This window comes from Eulemur rufifrons, chromosome 7 (assembly GCF_041146395.1).
Source record: "Eulemur rufifrons isolate Redbay chromosome 7, OSU_ERuf_1, whole genome shotgun sequence".
NCBI classification, from domain to species: domain Eukaryota; kingdom Metazoa; phylum Chordata; class Mammalia; order Primates; family Lemuridae; genus Eulemur; species Eulemur rufifrons.
This window is the reverse complement of record NC_090989.1, coordinates 280,668,288-280,687,884: the sequence shown is the minus strand read 5'-3', so window position 1 is coordinate 280,687,884 and position 19,597 is coordinate 280,668,288. Positions and strand designations below refer to the sequence as shown.

The 19,597-nt window shown below is 45.9% G+C and overlaps 1 protein-coding gene across 11 annotated transcripts in view; it reads left to right on the top strand.

Annotated features, from left to right (window-relative positions):
- The window catches only part of FNBP1 (formin binding protein 1), a 128,455-nt gene extending 110,904 nt beyond the window's left edge, over positions 1–17,551 (top strand). For 6 of the 11 annotated variants that reach the window (XM_069476941.1, XM_069476947.1, XM_069476945.1 and 3 more), the window contains 5 exons: positions 3,612–3,721; positions 7,955–8,087; positions 9,499–9,620; positions 9,927–10,063; positions 10,591–13,940. In XM_069476941.1, coding sequence (XP_069333042.1) covers positions 3,612–3,721; positions 7,955–8,087; positions 9,499–9,620; positions 9,927–10,063; positions 10,591–10,769 — 681 coding nt within the window. In that variant the 3' untranslated portion in view covers positions 10,770–13,940. Of the gene's footprint in view, positions 1–3,611; positions 3,722–7,954; positions 8,088–9,498; positions 9,621–9,923; positions 10,064–10,590; positions 13,942–14,613 lie in introns of those variants that run through there. The other 5 variants (XM_069476946.1, XM_069476944.1, XM_069476939.1 and 2 more) reach the window with 2 other exon arrangements.
- Positions 17,552–19,597: the final 2,046 nt, after the last annotated feature.

Sequence of the window (19,597 nt, the reverse complement as noted above, 5' to 3'; positions counted from 1 at the left end):
TACATACATGAATATACATAATTTTTTCAACCTGACTCAGTATTTGGCAATAGACCCAACCCTAAAGAAAAAGAATATTTTATTAAACATTTCTTAGACTGTGAACTAAAATCTGAGAAGAATCTTTGATTAAGGTCCCTACAAGAAGGAAAGAGATCTAGACACTTAAATAAACTATAAATACATCCACAGTTAGAATTCAGGAGAAATTGGATCAATTAACTAGGAATCTCTCCCAGCTGCCGGAGTTTCTCTCTTACCCTTTATTCATTCTTTTGCTGGGTGCTAGCAGCAAAAGGTAATATTTTTAGACAATATTTCTGTTTGAAATACAAGTTATTTTACCAATTTGGTATTGAATTGTTGCTTTGTACCATTACTTTGAAGCCAGTAAACAAGTGAAGTGTTTCCATAAAGACCACTTGGGTGCTTAAAAAGAATCTCAGGAGGCAGTTTTACACAGGGCTTGTGCTGTTTGGAGAGAGTTGCCTACAAGCAAATGTTTTATTTTATTAGTATGTAAAACCAAATCATCTTACAGAGCTCCAGCCATTTAAAATACATTTATGTATATGACACACTCTTCCAATACCAATCCCACCTGGTATAACCAGTCTCTCTTTGGTTTCATTTTTTTTCTTTTAAGTCATCAGTACAGTGTGCTTCACTTACAGATTTCTTTGCACCTGTTTGTAACAGTGTAAATCTCATACCTGCACACAGGCTAGAGCCGTGACATCCAACATGGTAGCCACTTACCACATGCGCCTATTAAATTTTAATTAACTAAAATCAAATAAATTTTAAAAATTCGGTTCCGTGGTTGCACTAGCCACATTTCAAGTGCTCCGTAGCCACCTGTGGCTACTATGTTGGACAGTGCAGCCATAGAACATTTTCATCACCATAGAAAGTCGCTAGACTCACAGTACATAGTAAAGCTCAGCAAATGTTAATGAAATAAACATTGACTGCTCACTAGATTTCCTTCTGAAGCAGTGTCTCTTACATTGTGTTTTGTTGCATTACAACTTTAAAAAAAAATCTCAATTCTAGAAAACATGCTTGTTTGAAAAAACTCAAACCACTTTTTCTCAGCTCTCACACCATAGCAACAGTCAACTCAGAAGACTTACGTGACCAAGTGTATGGGGACTTTTCCCCACACACCACGCAGCAGACACCACCAGCTGGGTGTCCTATAATTCAACTCAATTCTGAAGCTCTCTATGTGGAGACAGGGTCAGATCCCACAAGTTGAGGGCTCAGTGCCACAAGACCACCCTCTCCTTCCCGCCAGTCGCAAGTCTAGGCCTCCAGAACGTCTGACAAACCACCTCCAAGTTGGGGTTTCCACAACCCACTCTTTGGGTTTGATCAATTTGCTAGAGCAGCTCACAAAACTCAGGGAAATTCCTACGTTACTGGTTTATTATTAAGGATATGACAAAGGATACAGATGAAGAGATGCCCAGGGTGAGGGGTGGGGATGGGGCGCCACCCTCCAGGAACCTCCACGTGTTCAGCTGTCCGGAGCTCCCCAGACCCTGTCCTCTTGGACCTTTTAGGGAGACGTCATTGGGTAGGCACGGCTGAAGCATGGACAGCCGTGTTGCAAAGTGATTGGACAAAAAGGGTACGATCTACAGACAGACTCAGTGGGGAAGCCCAGCAAGGCCTGTCTGTGCAGCGTCCTTCGTCCAGGGTACGGGGCAGGCCTCTCTCCGGAATGAGGGTCTCATGACCACAATCAGATTCGCATCCTGCCTTGGGCGAGTGAAAGACGGGCAAGGGAAGGTCAGAGAGAGAGATTCTGTTTTCTGAGGCCTGCTTAAGCACCCCAGGATTCTAGCAGAAGATCGTAACCAGGGTTATGGGAGCCAGGAAGTGGGGACAAAAACCCGTATATATGTCATACTATCACAGTGCTGATTTCTTTCTTTTTTTTTTTTTTATTTCAGGATATTATGAGGGTACAAACATTTTGGTTACATTTTTTGTCTTTGCCTACAGTGCTGATTTCTTTTAAGTAAATTCAGCATAAGCACAAACTATTTTTTTTACCTCAATGGTTGAATTGAACAAACTGAAAAGCCAAATGATGTCTCGGGTTTCAAATATTATAACACCATTGCATATGGAAAAGAAAAAATAAATCTTATTTATTTTTATGTTGAAGATTAGTTTTGCTTAATATTAGTTTTAGAGTCAAATTAATCTTCCTTCATTTGGTATTAGAAGTAGGCTCTGCCATTCTGGTTCCACTCAAATCCTATCTCCACACGCACACACACAGACGCGCGCACGCACACACACACGCACACACGCTCGCACACAGGCATACACTAGAGTGAAAGCAACCAGTATGTCTTACAGGTATGTCTTTGAGAACATTAGCTGAAAGGTCTTTGTGTGGCCTTTGTGTTCAACTATTTGCTGAATCACACACTTCCCAGCACAGCAGCCTGGCATTTTATGATAATCAGCCTAGAGACTCAGTCACAAGCCCCCATGTAAGCTACTTGGCAAGTTCAGCTTGATTCTGGAATAACATTAACTGGGTCCCTTCTTTCTACCCAGCCCCAAGCCAAGTCTTGCCCTTGTTTTAAAAGAATTGAGGTTTTAAAGAAAAACCTTTTTTTTCTAAATTCCCTGGCTTATCCCTGGTTAGTTGAATAAATTTCTCTTTCTTTGTGAAAATAGCTTCACTTAAGTAAAAGCACTTGATACCACAACTTAGCCACAGCTAACAAGTAAGCATAGGCCAAAGTCAGGAGACTTGCTGTTGATATTTTCTGCTTAAAGCACTTGCACAGAGGAAGATAGCAATTGCTTTTGAAAAGGGAATTGAGATTTTGAAATACACTTCTGACAGTTTGAAACCAGGAGAGGTCAGTTTTGCACACCGTGGGAAGTTGATTTTGAGGTTGGGAGGGCATTCTATCTGGATCCTCAGGGACTACCCTAAAGGTGCCAAAAAGAAGTGACCAGTCTTTCAGAGGTAGCCGAGGGAAGCGGGCATGGGGTCGGGGGAGGGAAATATATTTTCAAATGTTCTTCTCACCCACATTCTCTGAGGAACGTGGTGTCCCAGCTGTCACTTCACAGGGATGGAAACTTTTGGCCTCAGCCTGTTATGCAGAGACAGGAAGAAATACTCAGACTTGGGGAATAGCCGGACGTGAAGCCCAGTGTTGATGGGATTGCATTAGGGAAACGTAAACTTCCCTAAAGCGTCACTGTTGCCCCAGACACTGACGGTAACACTTTGTAAGGAAATGAAGAAGAACCTGGCTCAAAATTTGTTTTTCGTGGATTCTCACTGGAGTCAGAAGTATTTCTTCCTCTCTCTCCTTCCTGTGGCATTGCCCCTGCCTTTTCAGAGGCATCTCGGCCAGTGTAAATGGAATACGCAATGGTTTGTGGGACTTCTGCAGGTTGCATGCATTGATTTTGGCATCTCGGCTGGGTGTAGTGGGAAAGAGCTTAATTTATTTTGTGAAGCCATATGCAGACGGCTGCATCTCCTGTATCTGCAGGCTTTGCTTGGGATCTTCTATCCAGGAGTACCTTGGGGCCTTCTGCCTTCTCATTTGTATTTGCATCTGCAGGGTGCGACGCCAGAGGATTTTAGCAACCTCCCGCCTGAACAAAGAAGGAAAAAGCTACAGCAGAAAGTCGATGAACTAAATAAAGAAATTCAAAAGGAGATGGATCAAAGGTATAGTGGATCGGCATGACTTAAATTCACATTCAGTTAGGAGAGAGGGGAGATCTTAAATAGATTTAATAGAGGTTTTCATGGTGTGTTTTGTCACAGATAGTTTACCAAATCGCTTTATTATGCTCTGTGAGATCCCCATTTAGAAATAGGTTTTATTCAGAGTTCGAGGAGCAAAGTACATTTGGCCCTCTTTTATCATGAGTGAATAGGGAGCTTATTTACACAGATGAGGAGGAGAAAAGCGGCATGGCCGTCACCCCGTCCCTCACCCCATATCCTCGCTTTGGGTCCAAAAGTTCCTTCCTCTATTTGAGGACAAGTACACAACAGCTTCCTGGAGTAGGTTCTCCAGGCTTTTCCTAGAGTGTATTGATGGCATCTAGAAAACGAATCACAGCACGTCTTACCGGATGATCCACTGCAGGAGGCTCCGGCTGCAGGCTTCCCAGATTTCTGAGCTGTTTTGCAAGTTTGCTCTTAGGGGTTGGTAGGTTGGCACGTGTGCCAAAAAAAAAAAAAAAAGGTACAAAAGACTTACTGTCTCTTCTCACTTGAGTTTCTCTTCCCATATTTGTAACCTATAGTACTTTCACATCATTTTGGGGATGTTTGCTAATAATCCTGATTGAAAAGCCATTTTATTGGCTCTTACCTTATGTGTTCTCACTGAGTGAATTAGGTGAGTCATTGATTTTTTTTGAGATTTGAACTTAAAAGATAACTTGAGATTTTGTGCTCTCAATAAATAGGTCAAATGATGATCACACATACAATTTAGTTATAGTGAAGCTGGGTTAAAATTTGGTTATGCAAAAAATAAGCCTCCAACCAACATTGGTAAAGCAGTATAGTCTAAGTGCATGCAACAGAAAAGTCTGGGTTTTTTAAATTCTTTTACCCCAATACAGCAACTCCTTAAGAAATAGGTTATTTTATAAATGCTTTTCACAGCATATAAAATGTAGGAACACACGTAATTGATTTTGTTCTAGTTTTGTATTATAAATATATTTTAGAAAATGGAAATTTTGCTTTGTACTTTTTATTACATGTGGAACCAAATATAAAAAGGGTTAATGTATTATAAACTGCATGCTTTTTAATAAATGAGCAGTTATATTTTCTACAGGAGTAAGAAGTTAGGATTTGAGTATCTGAAATGACATTTTAGAGGTTGTTAACAAACTTAAAACGGATCTACTCTTTCTAATAGTCCAATATCACGTAGAAAGTTTTCTCTGTCATTTGGGTTGTGGCCGTGGAATCTGATTAACCTTTTAAACTCTGTGACAGCCCTCGCTAGTAATAAGGTAAATTGTTCAGCTGTTCACTTACCAACTGCTCATTGAACACTTACTGTGTGCAAGGAAATATTCTAGGCACTGAGGATAAAGCAATGAACAAAAGGTACAAAAACCTTTGTTCTTGTGCAACAAAGAACACAGGAAAAACAAATAAAAAGACTTTGAGCAGAAAATTAGCATGATCTGGTATTTTTTTTTTAAATCAATTTTTAAAAGGCAAGAAAAGGAGAGGAAAAGACATAGAAGAGACAGGACAAGTAAAAAAAAAAACCTACTCAATGTATAGAAGATTTGAATAATACAATTAGTAAAATATACATCTCATAACTGCAGTGTACACATTCTTTTCATGCCCACATAAGAACACTTCCAAAATTGAGCATATCCTGGTTTCATACAGTAAATCTCAACAAACATCAAAGGGTAGATATCATTCAAGGTGTATTATCTGAACTCTACAATTAAGCTGGATACCAATAATAAAAATTTAGAAGTTAAGAAATATACTTTTTTATAACCTATAGACTAAAGAAGAAATCGTAATAGATACTAGAAAGTTTATGAAACAATTGAACTTAAATATACATTCTACATATCAATTTCTAGAATGTCATTAAAGCCATGCTTATAAAGAGAAATTTATAGCTCTAAATGCTTATTAAAAACAAAGAAAGTGGGGCCAGGTGCAGTGGGTCATGTTTGTAATCCTAGCACTTTGGGAGGCTGAGGCAGGAGGATCGCTTAAGCCTAGGGGTTCAAGGTTGCAGTGAGGTATGATGACACCAATGCACTCTAGCCTGGACTACAGAGCGAGACCCTGTCTCAAAAAAGAAAAATAAAAAGAGGCCGGGTACCATGGCTCATGCCTGTAATCCTAAGGTCAGAGGATCACTTCAGGCCAGGAGTTCAAGACCAGCCTGAGCAAGAGCAAGACCCTGCCTCTACCAAAAAAAATTAAAAATAGAAAAAATTAGCTAGGCTTAGTGCAGTACACCTGTAGTCCCCAGCTACTCAGGAGGCTGAGGCAGGAGAATCACTTGAGCCCAGGAACTTGAGGTTGCAATGAGGCATGATGATACCACTGTACTCTAGCCAGAAAAACAGAGTGAGACTCTGTCTCAAAAAAAAAAAAGAAAAGAATACTAAAAACCAGTGAGCTAAGAATCCATCTGGGTGTGGTGGCTCACGCCTGTAATCCTAGCACTCTGGGAGGCCGAGGCAGGAGGATTGCTTGAGCTAAGGAGGTTGAGACCAGCCTGAGCAAGAGTGAGACCTCATCTCTGCTAAAAATATAAAAATTAGGCTGGCGTTGTGGTACACACCTGTAGTCCCAGCTACTTGGGAGGCCGAGGCAGGAGGATCGCTTGAGTCCAGGAGTTGGAGGTTGCTGTGATCCAGTCTGACACCACGACCCTTTACTCAGGGCAACAGAGTGAGACTCTGTCTCAAGGAAAAAAAAAAAAAAGTTATAAAAAGAACAGCAAATCAAACCCCAAAGGAACTAGAAGAGAGGAAATAACAAAAGAAACAGCATAAATGAACTAAATTTGAAAATGTACAATTCAACAGAGAAGACCAACAGATCCAATCAACTCTTTTGAGGAGTTTTGCTAACAAATAGGGAGGTAGCTGGAGGGAGGTGTCTGCCATGGAGTCAAGAGAGGGGTTTTGTAAAGCACATAATAAGGATAGACAGCATCACAGTCTGCTTCTTGTCAAAATATTTGTTCATTCAACAAATATTTAATGAGCATCTGCTATGTGCCAAGGACTGTCCTGACACTCGGGAACTCACAGAGCTTCCTCCGAGAGCTTCCATTCTTATGGGAGGAGACAGACAATAAATAATAAACATAAAAATAAGTGAATCATACAATGTTGGAAAGTGATGCATGCTTGGGCGGGAGGGGAGGAAGGGAGGAGGGGAGGGAGGAAGTCCAAGTGGATCTCGCATTCTTGTGGAGGGGTGACCCTGGGGAGGAACTGACAGTTTGTCAGTGCCAGTGGACAGGGGCAGAATGTGTGGGCTCAGACACAAGTAGTCAGGGAGAAGGGCAGTGAGGACTTGTGGAAATTCTGTTCCCGTTATTTCTGTATTTTCAGTTGAACTATTTCCCATGACCCAAAATATATCTTTTGGTGTGTTTGAAGGCCTTGTATTGTATGATTGGTTTGAATTTTATTTTGCTGAATTGCATTCAAGTTGGCTCCTTACCTCTGCAAAGAGTCATTTGCTCTAAACTTTTAACAACTCAGAGCCTACTAGAAGTACCTTAAAGCTAAGGTTAAAGTTAGTAGAGCTCTTTGGTCCTAAAGGTAAACCCCAACATGCCCGTAAACTTCTCTGGGGATGCCTGCTCGGGCTCCCGGGGGCAGCGTCCAAAACATGATTTCAGGAAAGGGCTGGAATCTTGCAATATGCAGCTTTAAAACTCTGTTGTCTGGCAACTGTGGATTCAGTTTCTTAACAGTTGCAATGGTGTGTAATAAAATTTCCAAGGCAATTCTGTGCTTCTTTATGAGGCAAACATATTGCAACCCACAAGACCCAGGACGCCGGTTGTAGCTTTGGTTTGCGTGAAGAATGTGCACATGGAAATACTCGGGAATTCTTTGTTTTTCTTGTTGTTTGGGGCAAAGGGAGGGGTAGGATTAATTTATGTTTCTCATTTGCTGGAGACAATAGAGAAATACCATTCAGAAAAGGCAAATGAAGTTTATTAATAAAAATCAGCCTCCGGAGTATGCGGACCTTGTAGCAGAATTCCTACAGAGAATTTCTAGAATGAAAGCCGGCCCGGTAGTCCCTTCAAATCCATGCTCAGATCCAGTCTTCCCACATTCCCATTCATGTGGCTGTCAAAGTGGTGGAATATAATTGGCTGACAACAGCAACCTTTACTGTTCTGCTCTTTCTTTTTTTCAGAGATGCCATAACAAAAATGAAAGATGTCTACCTAAAGAATCCTCAAATGGGAGACCCAGCCAGTCTGGATCACAAATTAGCCGAAGTCAGCCAAACTATTGAAAAACTGAGACTAGAGACCCAGAAATTTGAGGTATGAAAACTCTGTTGTTGAAAAGCTTTGTTGGAAACAAAGAGACAGAAAGAGGAACAGGTGCTGCTCTGCGTGTATCGGTGCAGACACCAGCAGCTCTTTCGCTGGGTGGGTGGCAGCTGGGACTGCCAGGCTGTTCCATGAGTTACAGTAAAAGAAAAAATACACTGTTACCTGCCCCGTGCTCTGCTTTTCAGCATATCCAGTTTTAATTGTGTCTCTTAAAAGTGACTGTGTTGAGAGTTGTATTTGTATACAGTGTTGTCTTTTAAGTTAAGTGTTTCGCTTAAGTTTGTCCTGCTTCATCTCATGTTCATATAATTGGGAGTATCCAGCCATCCATCAGCTTAGTGATTCAAAAGGCAATGAAAAAAAATCAACTGAAATATGTTATTCTTTCAGAGGACCTACTCTGGAAAGGTTACATGTGTAAAAATAGGTAGGAAACACAAATAATAAATATGTTAAGGAAAGAGAGGAAAACTCAAAAGCTATAAGCCACTACCCCCACCAGATTTAAGGACTAGAGAGCAGCCGGAGGCAGTGGCTCGTACCTATAATCCTGGCACTTTGGGAAGCAGAGCCAGGAGGATCGCTTGAGCCCAGGACTTTGAGGTTGCTGTGAGCGAGGATGATGCCACTGCACTCTATCCTGGGTGACAGAGCAAGACCCTGTCTCCAAAAAAAAAAAAGACTACGGAACATGAAAAAATAAATTAGCAACTGCTGATTCTAATCAGAATAGATCATTTCTAGCAATGAAGGGTCAAATACGGTTTTTTTTTTCATTGTTTTTAGAATTCGTTATTAAGTTATTAATGTTCCATTGAGCTTTTGCAACCTAGAAATATCCCTTTCTGACCATTTTTATTCCTTTGCCTTCTTTAAACTATTTCAAATAATGCTGAAGATAATTTTATCCACTTCGATTTCCTACATACAAGTTTCATCACTATTAAAAAAAATTGCATTGCACTCCTGAAAAATGGGAATTGTGGCTTTCAGATTGAGTCAGTACGTAAGTGTGGCTGTACCCTCATGTATCCCAGGGTAACCTCATGATCACAGAATTTTTGGAACCAGTAGGAACTGGAAAAGACTTATCCAAGATCACACGGCTGCTTAAAGCACAAGGGTATAAAATAGAACAGTGTTCTTTCTGCCACGTTGTGGGCAATTGCATAAATATGAGTTTGCTTCCACTTCTCCAGCTTCGGGTGAAATCGAAGCAGCTACCTTTGAGTACATCTATACAGGCAAATGGCGGTGACGTAGACACCCTGTCCCCATGTGGACCTTCTTGCATCAGTTTAAATGACTGAGGAGCAGCCCCTGCATTTGGGGCCTTAAGACTCCATGGTCTGGCCTTCAGATGAACTTAGGCCAGAGTCTTTCATTGCTTTGTTTCCAGGCCTGGCTGGCTGAGGTTGAAGGCCGACTCCCCGCACGCAGCGAGCAGGCCCGGCGGCAGAGTGGCCTGTACGACAGCCAGAACCCACCAACAGTCAACAACTGCGCACAAGACCGGGAGAGGTACAGTATCTGTGCGGCGCCTGCGCTCTGGCAGAGATTTGCTTTGCATTCATTGCTAAATTCCAGAATTTGGAAATGAGCATAAGGCACTTGTTAGATGCCAAAATATCTGTTAGGATTGACCTCTGATTCTTCCTGTGGTGCAAATTTATAATTGAACATGGGTGGTGATCTAAGCATGTGGGATGATTAAAAAGGGTCTTAATGACAACATTGGAGGGGGGTTGCGTGTGGTCACAGGACAAAATTCAAGTCCTCCCTGGGGTCGGTCGCTATAGTGGCTGTGTGTTTTCCTCTCTTGAGCAGCCCAGATGGCAGTTACACAGAGGAGCAAAGCCAGGAGAGTGAGGTGAAGGTGCTGGCCACGGATTTCGATGACGAGTTTGATGATGAGGAGCCCCTTCCTGCCATAGGGACTTGCAAAGCTCTCTACACGTTTGAAGGTGACGCTTCATGTTGGCTGGATTCCCCTGCCTTGTATAAACCATATCTGAGCCACTCTTCTCTTTCTGTGACCAGACCTTTCCTTAGAAGCCTTGCAGCTCTTTCTCTGCTACGCTTTTGTCCTACTGATAGTCGTAGTAGTTTTATAGAGACAGGGTCTTACTTTGTCACCAGGCTGGAGTGCAGCAGTGTGATCAGAGCTCACTGCAGCCTCGGATTCCTGGGCTCAAGCCATCCCCCTGTCTTAGCCTCCTGAGTAGCTGGGACTACAGGCTTGCGCCACCCAGCTAATTTTTTTTACTTTTTGTAGAGATGGGGACTCACTATATTGCTTAGGCTGGTCTTGTCCTGGACTTCAAGTGATCCTCCCACCTCAGCCTCCTAGAAGTGCTGGGATAACAGGCGTGAGCTACCACACCCGGCCAGGCCTCATCTTTTACTACACTCATTTCATCACAAAGATTGCTGTTTGCTTTCCACCTGGATTTGACAAGACCCCTAAACTATTCTGGTATTGCTTTTTCAGGTCAGAATGAAGGAACCATCTCTGTCGTTGAAGGAGAAACACTGTATGTCATAGAGGAAGACAAAGGTGACGGGTGGACCCGCATTCGGAGAAATGAAGATGAAGAGGGTTACGTCCCCACTTCATACGTCGAAGTCTATTTGGACAAAAATGCCAAAGGTGCTAAGACTTATATTTAATACCACTTAAAAAAAACTTAAAAAAAATTGGAGTTGTTTCTCCCCACAACTGTGGCTGTTACAGGCAGTTCTTCACGAGGCTGGACGGAGAACGCCACGTGCACGTTTCGTGTAGTCTCCCGGTGGACTTGCAGACCCTGTGCACCTGAGCTGCCTTGTCTAGTTTGCCTATGATCAAGCTTCTTGCTGACGAAATTTTATGTGGAAAGCTGCCACCTGCCAGTTTACAACTATGTCATTCAAAATCCGATAAACGTTTCTTCCTTTGGCAGCATCTGTAGATAACAAAGTTGCACTCTAACTTCCAATCAGTATCTCTGAATTAGAAAGTCCACACGTGTCACGGGGGTGCAGAAGACGTCAGTTCTCTCGTTTCCATCTGGTATCCACCATAAATTGAGTTATGTTAGGAGGTTACATTTTATAACTTAATAAATTAAACTATGCTAGTTTGTTAAATTTTATAATCATTCACTTGGGAGGAAGTCATGATTAAAATAAAATTTCCCCCTTCTTGAGTAAAGAGGTAAATAAGATTCTTATATTGGTACCAAAGTATGTATTTTTACTTAAACATGGTTAAAGCATTGTTAGATCATCATGATTATCCGATAATGTCTATACGATCCCAAACAACCAATTGAAATGTGGAAAAATTTGCTCAGTTAACCAGTTGATTTTCACAAGACATTACTGATCTTCCAAGCTCCACCAAATTGACAGTTGATCAGATGTGCCAATGCCGTCTAGATCAGCTTATTTAAAAGCAGGTCATGGCTACGCCTCAGCTCCCTTTGGCTGTGATTTTCTCACGCTTGGTCGTTTCTGCTGGAGTTTTGCAGCAAGCAGAGCGCGTGCAGCTCAGACTCGCCGGGCGGGGCTGTCGGCGGAGCATGGTGCGGCAGCAGCTTCTACACAGGCGCATTGCTTTGCAAAGGGGGGAGTCTTTTTTTAAATCATTGGCAATATTTGAATTTCCTGGAAATTGTTTTAGAATGTCTGGCTCATTTTATATAATTAACTATAGCCAGATTAAAATAAAATGTTTCATCATTTTTAAGGAATCTAGGCCACTTGGGAATTTACGTTTTTAAATTGGCACCAAGGAGGGAGGGTAGATATGAAATTGGTCACATGCATAGACGGTTACCAAGCCCAGAATTGTATTGAACCTATTGCCAGAATCTACACCGAGATCACAGAGAACCAGTTATACATGAGTCAGAATGAAGGTGTTGGTTTAAGATTCTCTTTTTATTTGACTTTGAAAATGCTTTATGTGTGTCCTTTTTACTTTTAAGTAGGAAATTAGCTTCTTGCCTCTATGTTGTGGGTTCATTTTATAAGCTCAAGTCAATTTCAAGCTGGTTTTTCAAAGCAATAGCTGCACATCCGGGCTCTAGAACCTGGCAGGAGTCATAGGTGCTTGTTGTTGTGTTTCAAGATTCCAGCAGCAAATTCCCTTAAATTTCACAAGGGCCACCAAAATGGAATTTAGTCATCTTTACTTAATGACAGCCTGATTTTTTTTAAAACACACTTTTCATTTGGAAATAAGGACAGACTCTCAGGCAGTTGCAAAGACAGTACAGAGAGGTCCCACGTACCCTCCACTCTGTTTCCCCAGTGGCTGTATCTTACACGGCTACAGCCCAGTATCAAAAGCAGGAAGCCGTCGTTGGTCAGCATGATTTTTCAAATATATGTGAATTTTGTAATTAAAATTTCTTTGGAATACTTTTCCTTACATAACATCCGTAAAGCCACTCCTCCTGTCCTCAGGCCTCTTTGGGGGAAGTGTTTTCAGTTCTCCTTTGTAAGAATTGCAGCAAGAAAAGAAAATCAGCTGACCCTTTAACAACAGGGATTAGTTTTAATGAGCAGTAGGAAGTTTCCAGCTTTTTGTGTGTAACCGAGTGAATGGGAGACCTAAGATATTAAAATCTGACCTTTCTATCCAATGATGAACTCATTTCCAGCCTATGTACTATGGGAGAAAGCCAACTAGACGCTGAAAAAGTCTAAAATGGGGTAAAACAACATTAGCCTTTCAAAAACCTGCTCTGAAAATAGGGCATTCTGTCAAGTTGTGTTTTTTTTTTTTTTCTTTAGAATTATGCCAATTTGATTCAGAAAATGGCCCAATTGGTTTGTGAGGAGGGGGTGTTGGTTTGGACACATAAATTTACAATTATTAAGCTGTATGCCTCAGTAACTGTACCAGGTGCATCTACATAATATTGACCAAACAGTGAAGATACTTTGTAGTTTCGGTTCCATTTAGTCCATGTGTGAAGTATTAGAAAACGTTGGAACAATTCCCAAAGAATCAGGAATCTCCGTTTCCACCCCAAGTATACTAGTTTTTTTCCAACAGTTTTCTGTTAAAATAAAAGAAGCAAAATCTCAGCTGTTGATAAAGTTTTCTCCTTTTACTTGACAGCTACACTGAGAGGTTAATAACGTGTATGTAGGAGCCTTTCCCCTCCGACCTTCCTTAGCGAATCTGCCCGACTTCCCAGAAAACACCGCTGCCCTTAGCCCCCTCCAGTCTGAGCAGGGCTGCTGCCTTCTGCTGCCTGTAGCCGGGGCGGTTGTTTTATTTTTAATAATGCCGGTGCACTCTGTGTGTGTGTGTGTGTGTGTGTGTGTGTGTCTACAATGTGCTTATTTAATAATTGCCAAAGTATTTAGACTGGAGTAACTTCCAACTGGTCAACTGGATTGTGACTTTCTTCTTTTGTGGTTTTGTTTTTGTTTTTTCAAATTGCTTTCTGTTAAACATGTCCGTAATCCCCTCCACAGAATATATTTGTATAGACCACAATTTAAAAACTAAAAGGAGCACTTGAATTGATTTCACGTTTTACTCTTTTATCTGTTTGTTTTATTGGTGATTCTGCTGCCTAATGACCTTTTTGTTTTCGTAACTGCTGGGGAGCCGCATGGCCTCCTGCGCTGGTAGCCAGGTCCCTGCCGGCTGCTCTGCACTGAGTTTATTATAAACACTTGGGTTCTGAGTAAGTTTTGTTTTAATGTGGCCAAAATCATTGTTTCTTTCTATTCTTATCCTAAAAGAAAAGAATCTGTCTGGCATCTTTTAGTTGTACCCTCGTATCTGCCTCTCTAATAAACGTATTTTTCCTCATTGGTGTGTATTTTAAGTGATTTTTCACCTTTCCAAGAAAATTATCCTGTGTAATATGAATACTTAACTCTTTCTTCTTTAGTAATGGGGAATTTTTCTGGCCAAATGCTTTTTAAAAATTCTGCCTTCCACCCCCTTTTCAATGACATCTTCCCTGTTTCTTACCCTGCGTGCACTCAAGGGCCTGAAAAGTCTGTGTGTCGTGTTTCTCTCCTCCCGCCCGAAGGTAAAGAACTTTCACTGTTTATTGCTGAGTGAACATAAGAGTGACCAGTTTTCCTTTTCTCCGAAGATTTTACACCGCGCAGCTGGAGAACCAGGAATGTCGGTCAGAGAGGGAATCAGGCCTCCATGTTCCTTGCGCCATTCTGAGAAACGTCCATTTCTTTCCCTTGAAACTAAACTTACTGGAAATAAGAGTGGGGATGGACGGCTGCATCGGCCTCCATTTTGGGCCTCTCTTAACCCTGAAGTACAGACTAGCCAAGGGTCCGAGCTAAACCGTGAAAGTTCCTTACCTGGGATGTACCCTGTCGTAACCCATTGCTCTAAACCCCCTCCCCTTCCCGTCCCTCCCCTCCCTCCCCTCCCCTCTGCCCAGGGCGGTGCAGTTTGCAGCCCAGAGCAAAATGCCCGCCTCTCAGCTGCTGCCTTCTTCTCTAACAGAGGCTTTCTCTCTTTCTTTTTGTGTTCTAGATTCCTAAAGGTGGTGTACGCCTGTGCGAGCCTCGGGTGAGCCTTCCCAGGAGAAACCCCTCGGCCTGGCCTGCTTGTCTCCACAGCTCCCCCCCCCCCACCGTGCCCCTGCAGCCTCAGTGCTCAGTGCCCTGCCCGCGCTGCTGGGACGCGGCCCCCACCTGCAGCCACATCCCCGACTGTGGCACTGGCCTTTCCCTGTCCTCTTTGCAGCTTGCTACTTGTGGCCCAGCTCCTCCCGCGGCCTGTCTGGCTGCCTTGAGGGGGGCCAGGCCTCTCCCCCATGCCCCCTCACAGCAGGGTCATCCCCATGGCTCCCCTCCCCACCCTCGCAGGCCACCAAGATGGTGGGACACACGCGCCCACCCCCCTCCTGCTCCCTCCTGGGCCCTCAGTCCACCCGGGCTCGTGCTGGCCGGTCCTTCCGCATTTCACACTGTGCCTTCTGTGGAAACTTCGCCACCGGTCTCCCGGGGAGACTGACAGGACAGGACCTGGAGGGTCAGACGTACACCAGGTAGACTGAGCTCCCAGCTGTCACTGACACGTCCGGGACGATCACCTTAGGAAATACTTCTTTCCCAAGACCATTAAGTATTCAGTGGTCCTTCTCTGATGCTGGGCTCGGCCTCGGCGCCTGGCGGGCTCAGGGAACAGGCACGCGTTCTGTCGGGAGCCCTGTCTCCAGGGCCCGGCCTGCCGTCTTGCCTGTGTCCACCTCTCTCGAGGAGCACCTCGCCCGCCCTCCCCGGCTCCCTGTCCCTGAGGCCCGCGGGGGGTGGCCGTGAGCGTCTCCCGTCTGCGCCCCTGAGCCCTCGGCGAGCATCTTAGCATTCCAGCGCAGCCATCACCAAAGACCCTGTGCCTCTGGTCCTTCAGTGTCCTGTGGCCACCGCTTCTGCATTTTATCACACGCTCTTCAGGTCGTGGGGCATTAACGGAGTTTGCGTCTGGAGCTGAGTTTCCTTCCCCTTACGGATCTTTGAGGAGAAACCGAGGTCCTGCAGCCTGTGGCCCCCACGCCCTAGAGCAGCTCAGCCTCTCTCCTCGCTCGGTGCAGACACGGTCAAGGGGAAGAGTCGGCCGAGAGTTCCTGCGGCCGGGATGGCCGGCGGGAGCGGAAGGGTGAACCAGGCACCTTCGCTCTTCCGCTTGGCTTTGTAACTAGGCGGTCGCCTCAAGCATCCTCAGTTCTTCTTGATGTCTGTGAATCTAAGACAAGGAAGTCCCACAGGAGCCAGAGGGACAGGGACGGAAGCGCCAGGCCCTGAGAGTCGGGCCTGTCTTTGTTCGTGGCTCATCCCGTGTGCGGAAACTGGGCAGTCGCTCCTCTCAGCAAAGCAGGGTGACCGCACGCCACCCTTCAGGAGCAGCTCGGTCGACCCTCGGGAACTGGACTGCACGGCAAGGACGTGCCAGGGGTGAGCGGCTGGAGAGGAAATGGCTTCAGGGTTAAGAAGTGAGCAAGCACGAGCCTTCTCTCGCTCTTTCTTCCCCCAAAGCGAGGCTAAGCCCGGGGCACTGACCACGGCCGGCTGGAGAGCCTCTGCGGCCTCGGAAGTCTCGGGGCTCCCGTCTCTGCAACAGGCGACCCTACTGTGGCACACTCCGCAGTCACAGGAGAGAGCGGGCTTGGCGGATGAGACGGAAGCTGGCAGCCGGGATACCGAAGGGCGACAGGAGGCAGGGCCTGACCTCCGTCCCTGCGAATCAGCTGGTGCGTGGCCGGTTCGGCGGGCCCCGCGCTCCAAGAAGGGGCCCCTCCGCCAACAGGGTGCACAGGTGTCTCCAGGGACTTCGGACTCTGCCAAGTCAGGCTGGCCACTCTCCACCCACAAGGATGCTCAATGAGTTTTTTAAATCTGATTTTAGAACCTCGGGAATGCATGTGCGTCGCATCTTTCCTGTTATGGGTCCGAATAGATTAGTTTCTTGCAGCATAGGGGAAAAGGTATAAGCTGTAGTGATTTGTTCTTTGAATGTCTGTCACATCCAATATAGGATATGCTTGTATCCTCGTGTCCCTGCGTCCTTTTTTAACCTTCTGTACCACCTGTGTCCAAAAAAGAATGGACGACGAGTGCGTTTAACTGTTTAACCCTGACGTCTGCTTCCCTGCCAGTCTGCGTGGCTTCGTGGAGAGAGCAGCGCTGCCCCGGCTGGGCTCATTAGAGTAAACGAGTTACTCCGTGGTAGTGGAGGTGCGTCCTTCACTCTGGGATCCTACTGTGAAATCCCGTACACGTGACTGTGGAGCCGCCGCGCGGAGCAGGCACGGGCGCTTTCCCGAGAGCTTCCCCCACCCCCGTCCACGGCCTGTCATTCCTCTGCCAATGCTAGAATAGTGTTGTGTTGTAAGATGACTAATTTTAAAAGAACCTGCCCTGAAAATGACTTAAAAACAAAATGAAAAGAGAGGAACTTGTCATTTACCCAGTTTTTCCATTGCAGGATGGGAGAAAATGAAAAGGCCTGGGAAGCGGTAGTGGGATTTCCCTTTGGGTTTTTATCACTCTCGTCTCGGAGATAAGCCTGTAGCTTGTCTAACCAGCATAGCACAAGGGCCTCTGATGCCTTTTGGTAACATCTGTGATTACAGAAGAAAGTTTACACAACATAAAAGAGTTATGTTAGTACTAAGTATTTTTCCAGAAATTTTGGTTTCATGTTTCTTATTGGCTCTGCCTGCTGGGCTTATGTCATCCAAAAACTTCTTTTAAAAAAAAAAAAAGACCCAAAATTCTATTTTAACCTGATGTTGAGCACCTTTAAACTTTTTATGTGTGTTGCACTAACTCTAAACTTTGGAGGCCCGCCACCGTTGTGAAGGCCCGCCGCCGTGTGAAGGTCCTGGGATTGCCCATTTGTCTCTGGAGATGGAATTAAACCAAATAAAGTGCTTCCATTGGAAGGCTTCTATTGACCTTGTAACTATATGTTCATCCTCTAAATGTTAAATAAAAGTATAACTTCTGGCACAGTGTCATGGGACTGTTTTGTTGCATGAAGAGGCGACTAATTGTGCAAGCCCAGTGTTGTCAGAAGTCCCTTGGGCTGGAGCCCCAGCCACTGAGGGGAAGGCTGGCGGACACTGATGGGACATTCAGGTGCAAGGATTTGGGGAGGCCCTTTTTTTTGGCATAGAGATTCAGCTGGTGGCCACTCTAGCCTTTCTGGGGACACCGTTACTTGGGCAGGGGCGGGGGAGGTGGTGGAATGTGAGCATGCCCGAGTTCCATGGATGACCTGGTGTCACCAGCGCCCAAGCCCATGCTCTTCTTGGTAGCTCGGCTGGAACCACCGGTGTCTGAAGCTGCAGGTAGCACGGAGCGGTTTCGGGACAACTATAAAGGGTGGGCCCGGCACCCGCAGGGCATATGCTGCTAGCAGGAGGCTGTTTCCACAACCAGGTTTGAGAATTTCATCCCAGCCTTTTGGGGGAAGACATGATGGTTTGTGCCCACGCTTGTGTTTCCTAAGGTGTTTCAGAGCTGTTTTAGGAAGACAGTTCTCCAGGGAATGAAATACTACCAGCTGCAGCAAGCGTGGGCAGGGCAGCCCTGCTGGGCCAAGGTCAACACATGGAGGGTGGGGGCGGTGCCTCCTCCCGCAGGTGCAGGTACTCGGCTTCTTGAGCACCTGGGGAGGATGGGCCGGGCCACAGCTGCTAGTCCTCAGCAAGAGCTTGTATGGTGCCCGGGCAAGGTCAATCTATCATCGTACTAAGTGGAACGCGCCTGTCTGGGTTGTCAGCATGTTCTTTCTGGACGCTGACAGCCGCGGACCGGAGGTGGGGTGTTCTCAACTGTCTCCCCGGGGCCTGCCTTCTGCGAAGGGCCTCGCCTCCACGAGGCACCTGGAGCTGCATTTGCTGATTTGGGGCCTCGGTTTCCTCGGGTGTGGACACCGTTCCTCATAGCTTGGGAACAGTGGAGGCCACTAGGCGATGTGTTGCCACACGATTCCTTTTGGGGTGCACTGAGGAAGCCTCTTGAAGCCATAGTTTCAAACAGCAGGTAACTCCTGACTCAGAGGCTCCGGAGAGGCACAGCACAGACCTGTGGGCCAGGCTCCTCCGGTAGGTCAGGAAATACCAGCCCGCCCGGCCGCCCCCGCCAACCCCACCTGCCCTGGGCGCGCCCGGGCCTGGGCGGTGGTTTGTCCGCAGGGGCAGCGGCGCCCCCTCGTGGTAGCAAGAGGCAGAGCGTTGACAGGAGAGTGAGGAGGCCCCCAGGGATGACCAGGAATGAAACGGAAGGGGTCAGAGGCCGGGGGTTCAGGTACGCCCCTCCGTTTTGTTTTTGTTAAAGCACCTCCCTTTTGTTTTTATTAAAGCAAGAGATTCTGAAACTTTGAAATCCATCAGACAGCCCGAAAATTGAACTCGGAACTGCTGCTGCCAAAGACGGACCGCAGAGGGAAAAAGCAGGGCCCAGGCAGTGACGCCCGCCTAGATGAGGCCTCGTCCCTGGCCCCGTGCCCTTTCCCGGGAAGGGCAGGGGTGAGCTGTGTGGCCAGCACCCTCTGAGACCCGGGAGTAAGGCGTGAGGGCTGCCAGCTGGCACTTGGCGCCCTCTGCGAGTGTCGGGAACTATTTCTCCAGAGTTGCACCAAGCGCCCATTAGGCCTTGATTTAAACACTTCTCCATCCAGACGGTATGTGACTGACATCAGCTGGGGACATCTCTGGGCCACAAAAGGTACAGAAGCACGGAAAAGCCCCCATGTACCTTTGTCCTCAGTGCTAAGGGGCCAAAAGCCATGGGGAGAAACACTCACTGGGATCCACCCTCCCTGGCTGGGGAGCGGGAAGGATCCTCTCCGCCCAGGCACCGGTGGGGCCCAGCCCCAGGGCAGGCTCAGGGGTGTGGTCCTCTGGCTGCTCGGCTGCGCTGGGCGGGGCCTGCCCGCGTCCTTCAGGACCCCCTCCAGTTGCAGCTCTGGGCTGGTCGCTGGGGTCTGATCAAAAGAAGGGCTGGAGGCT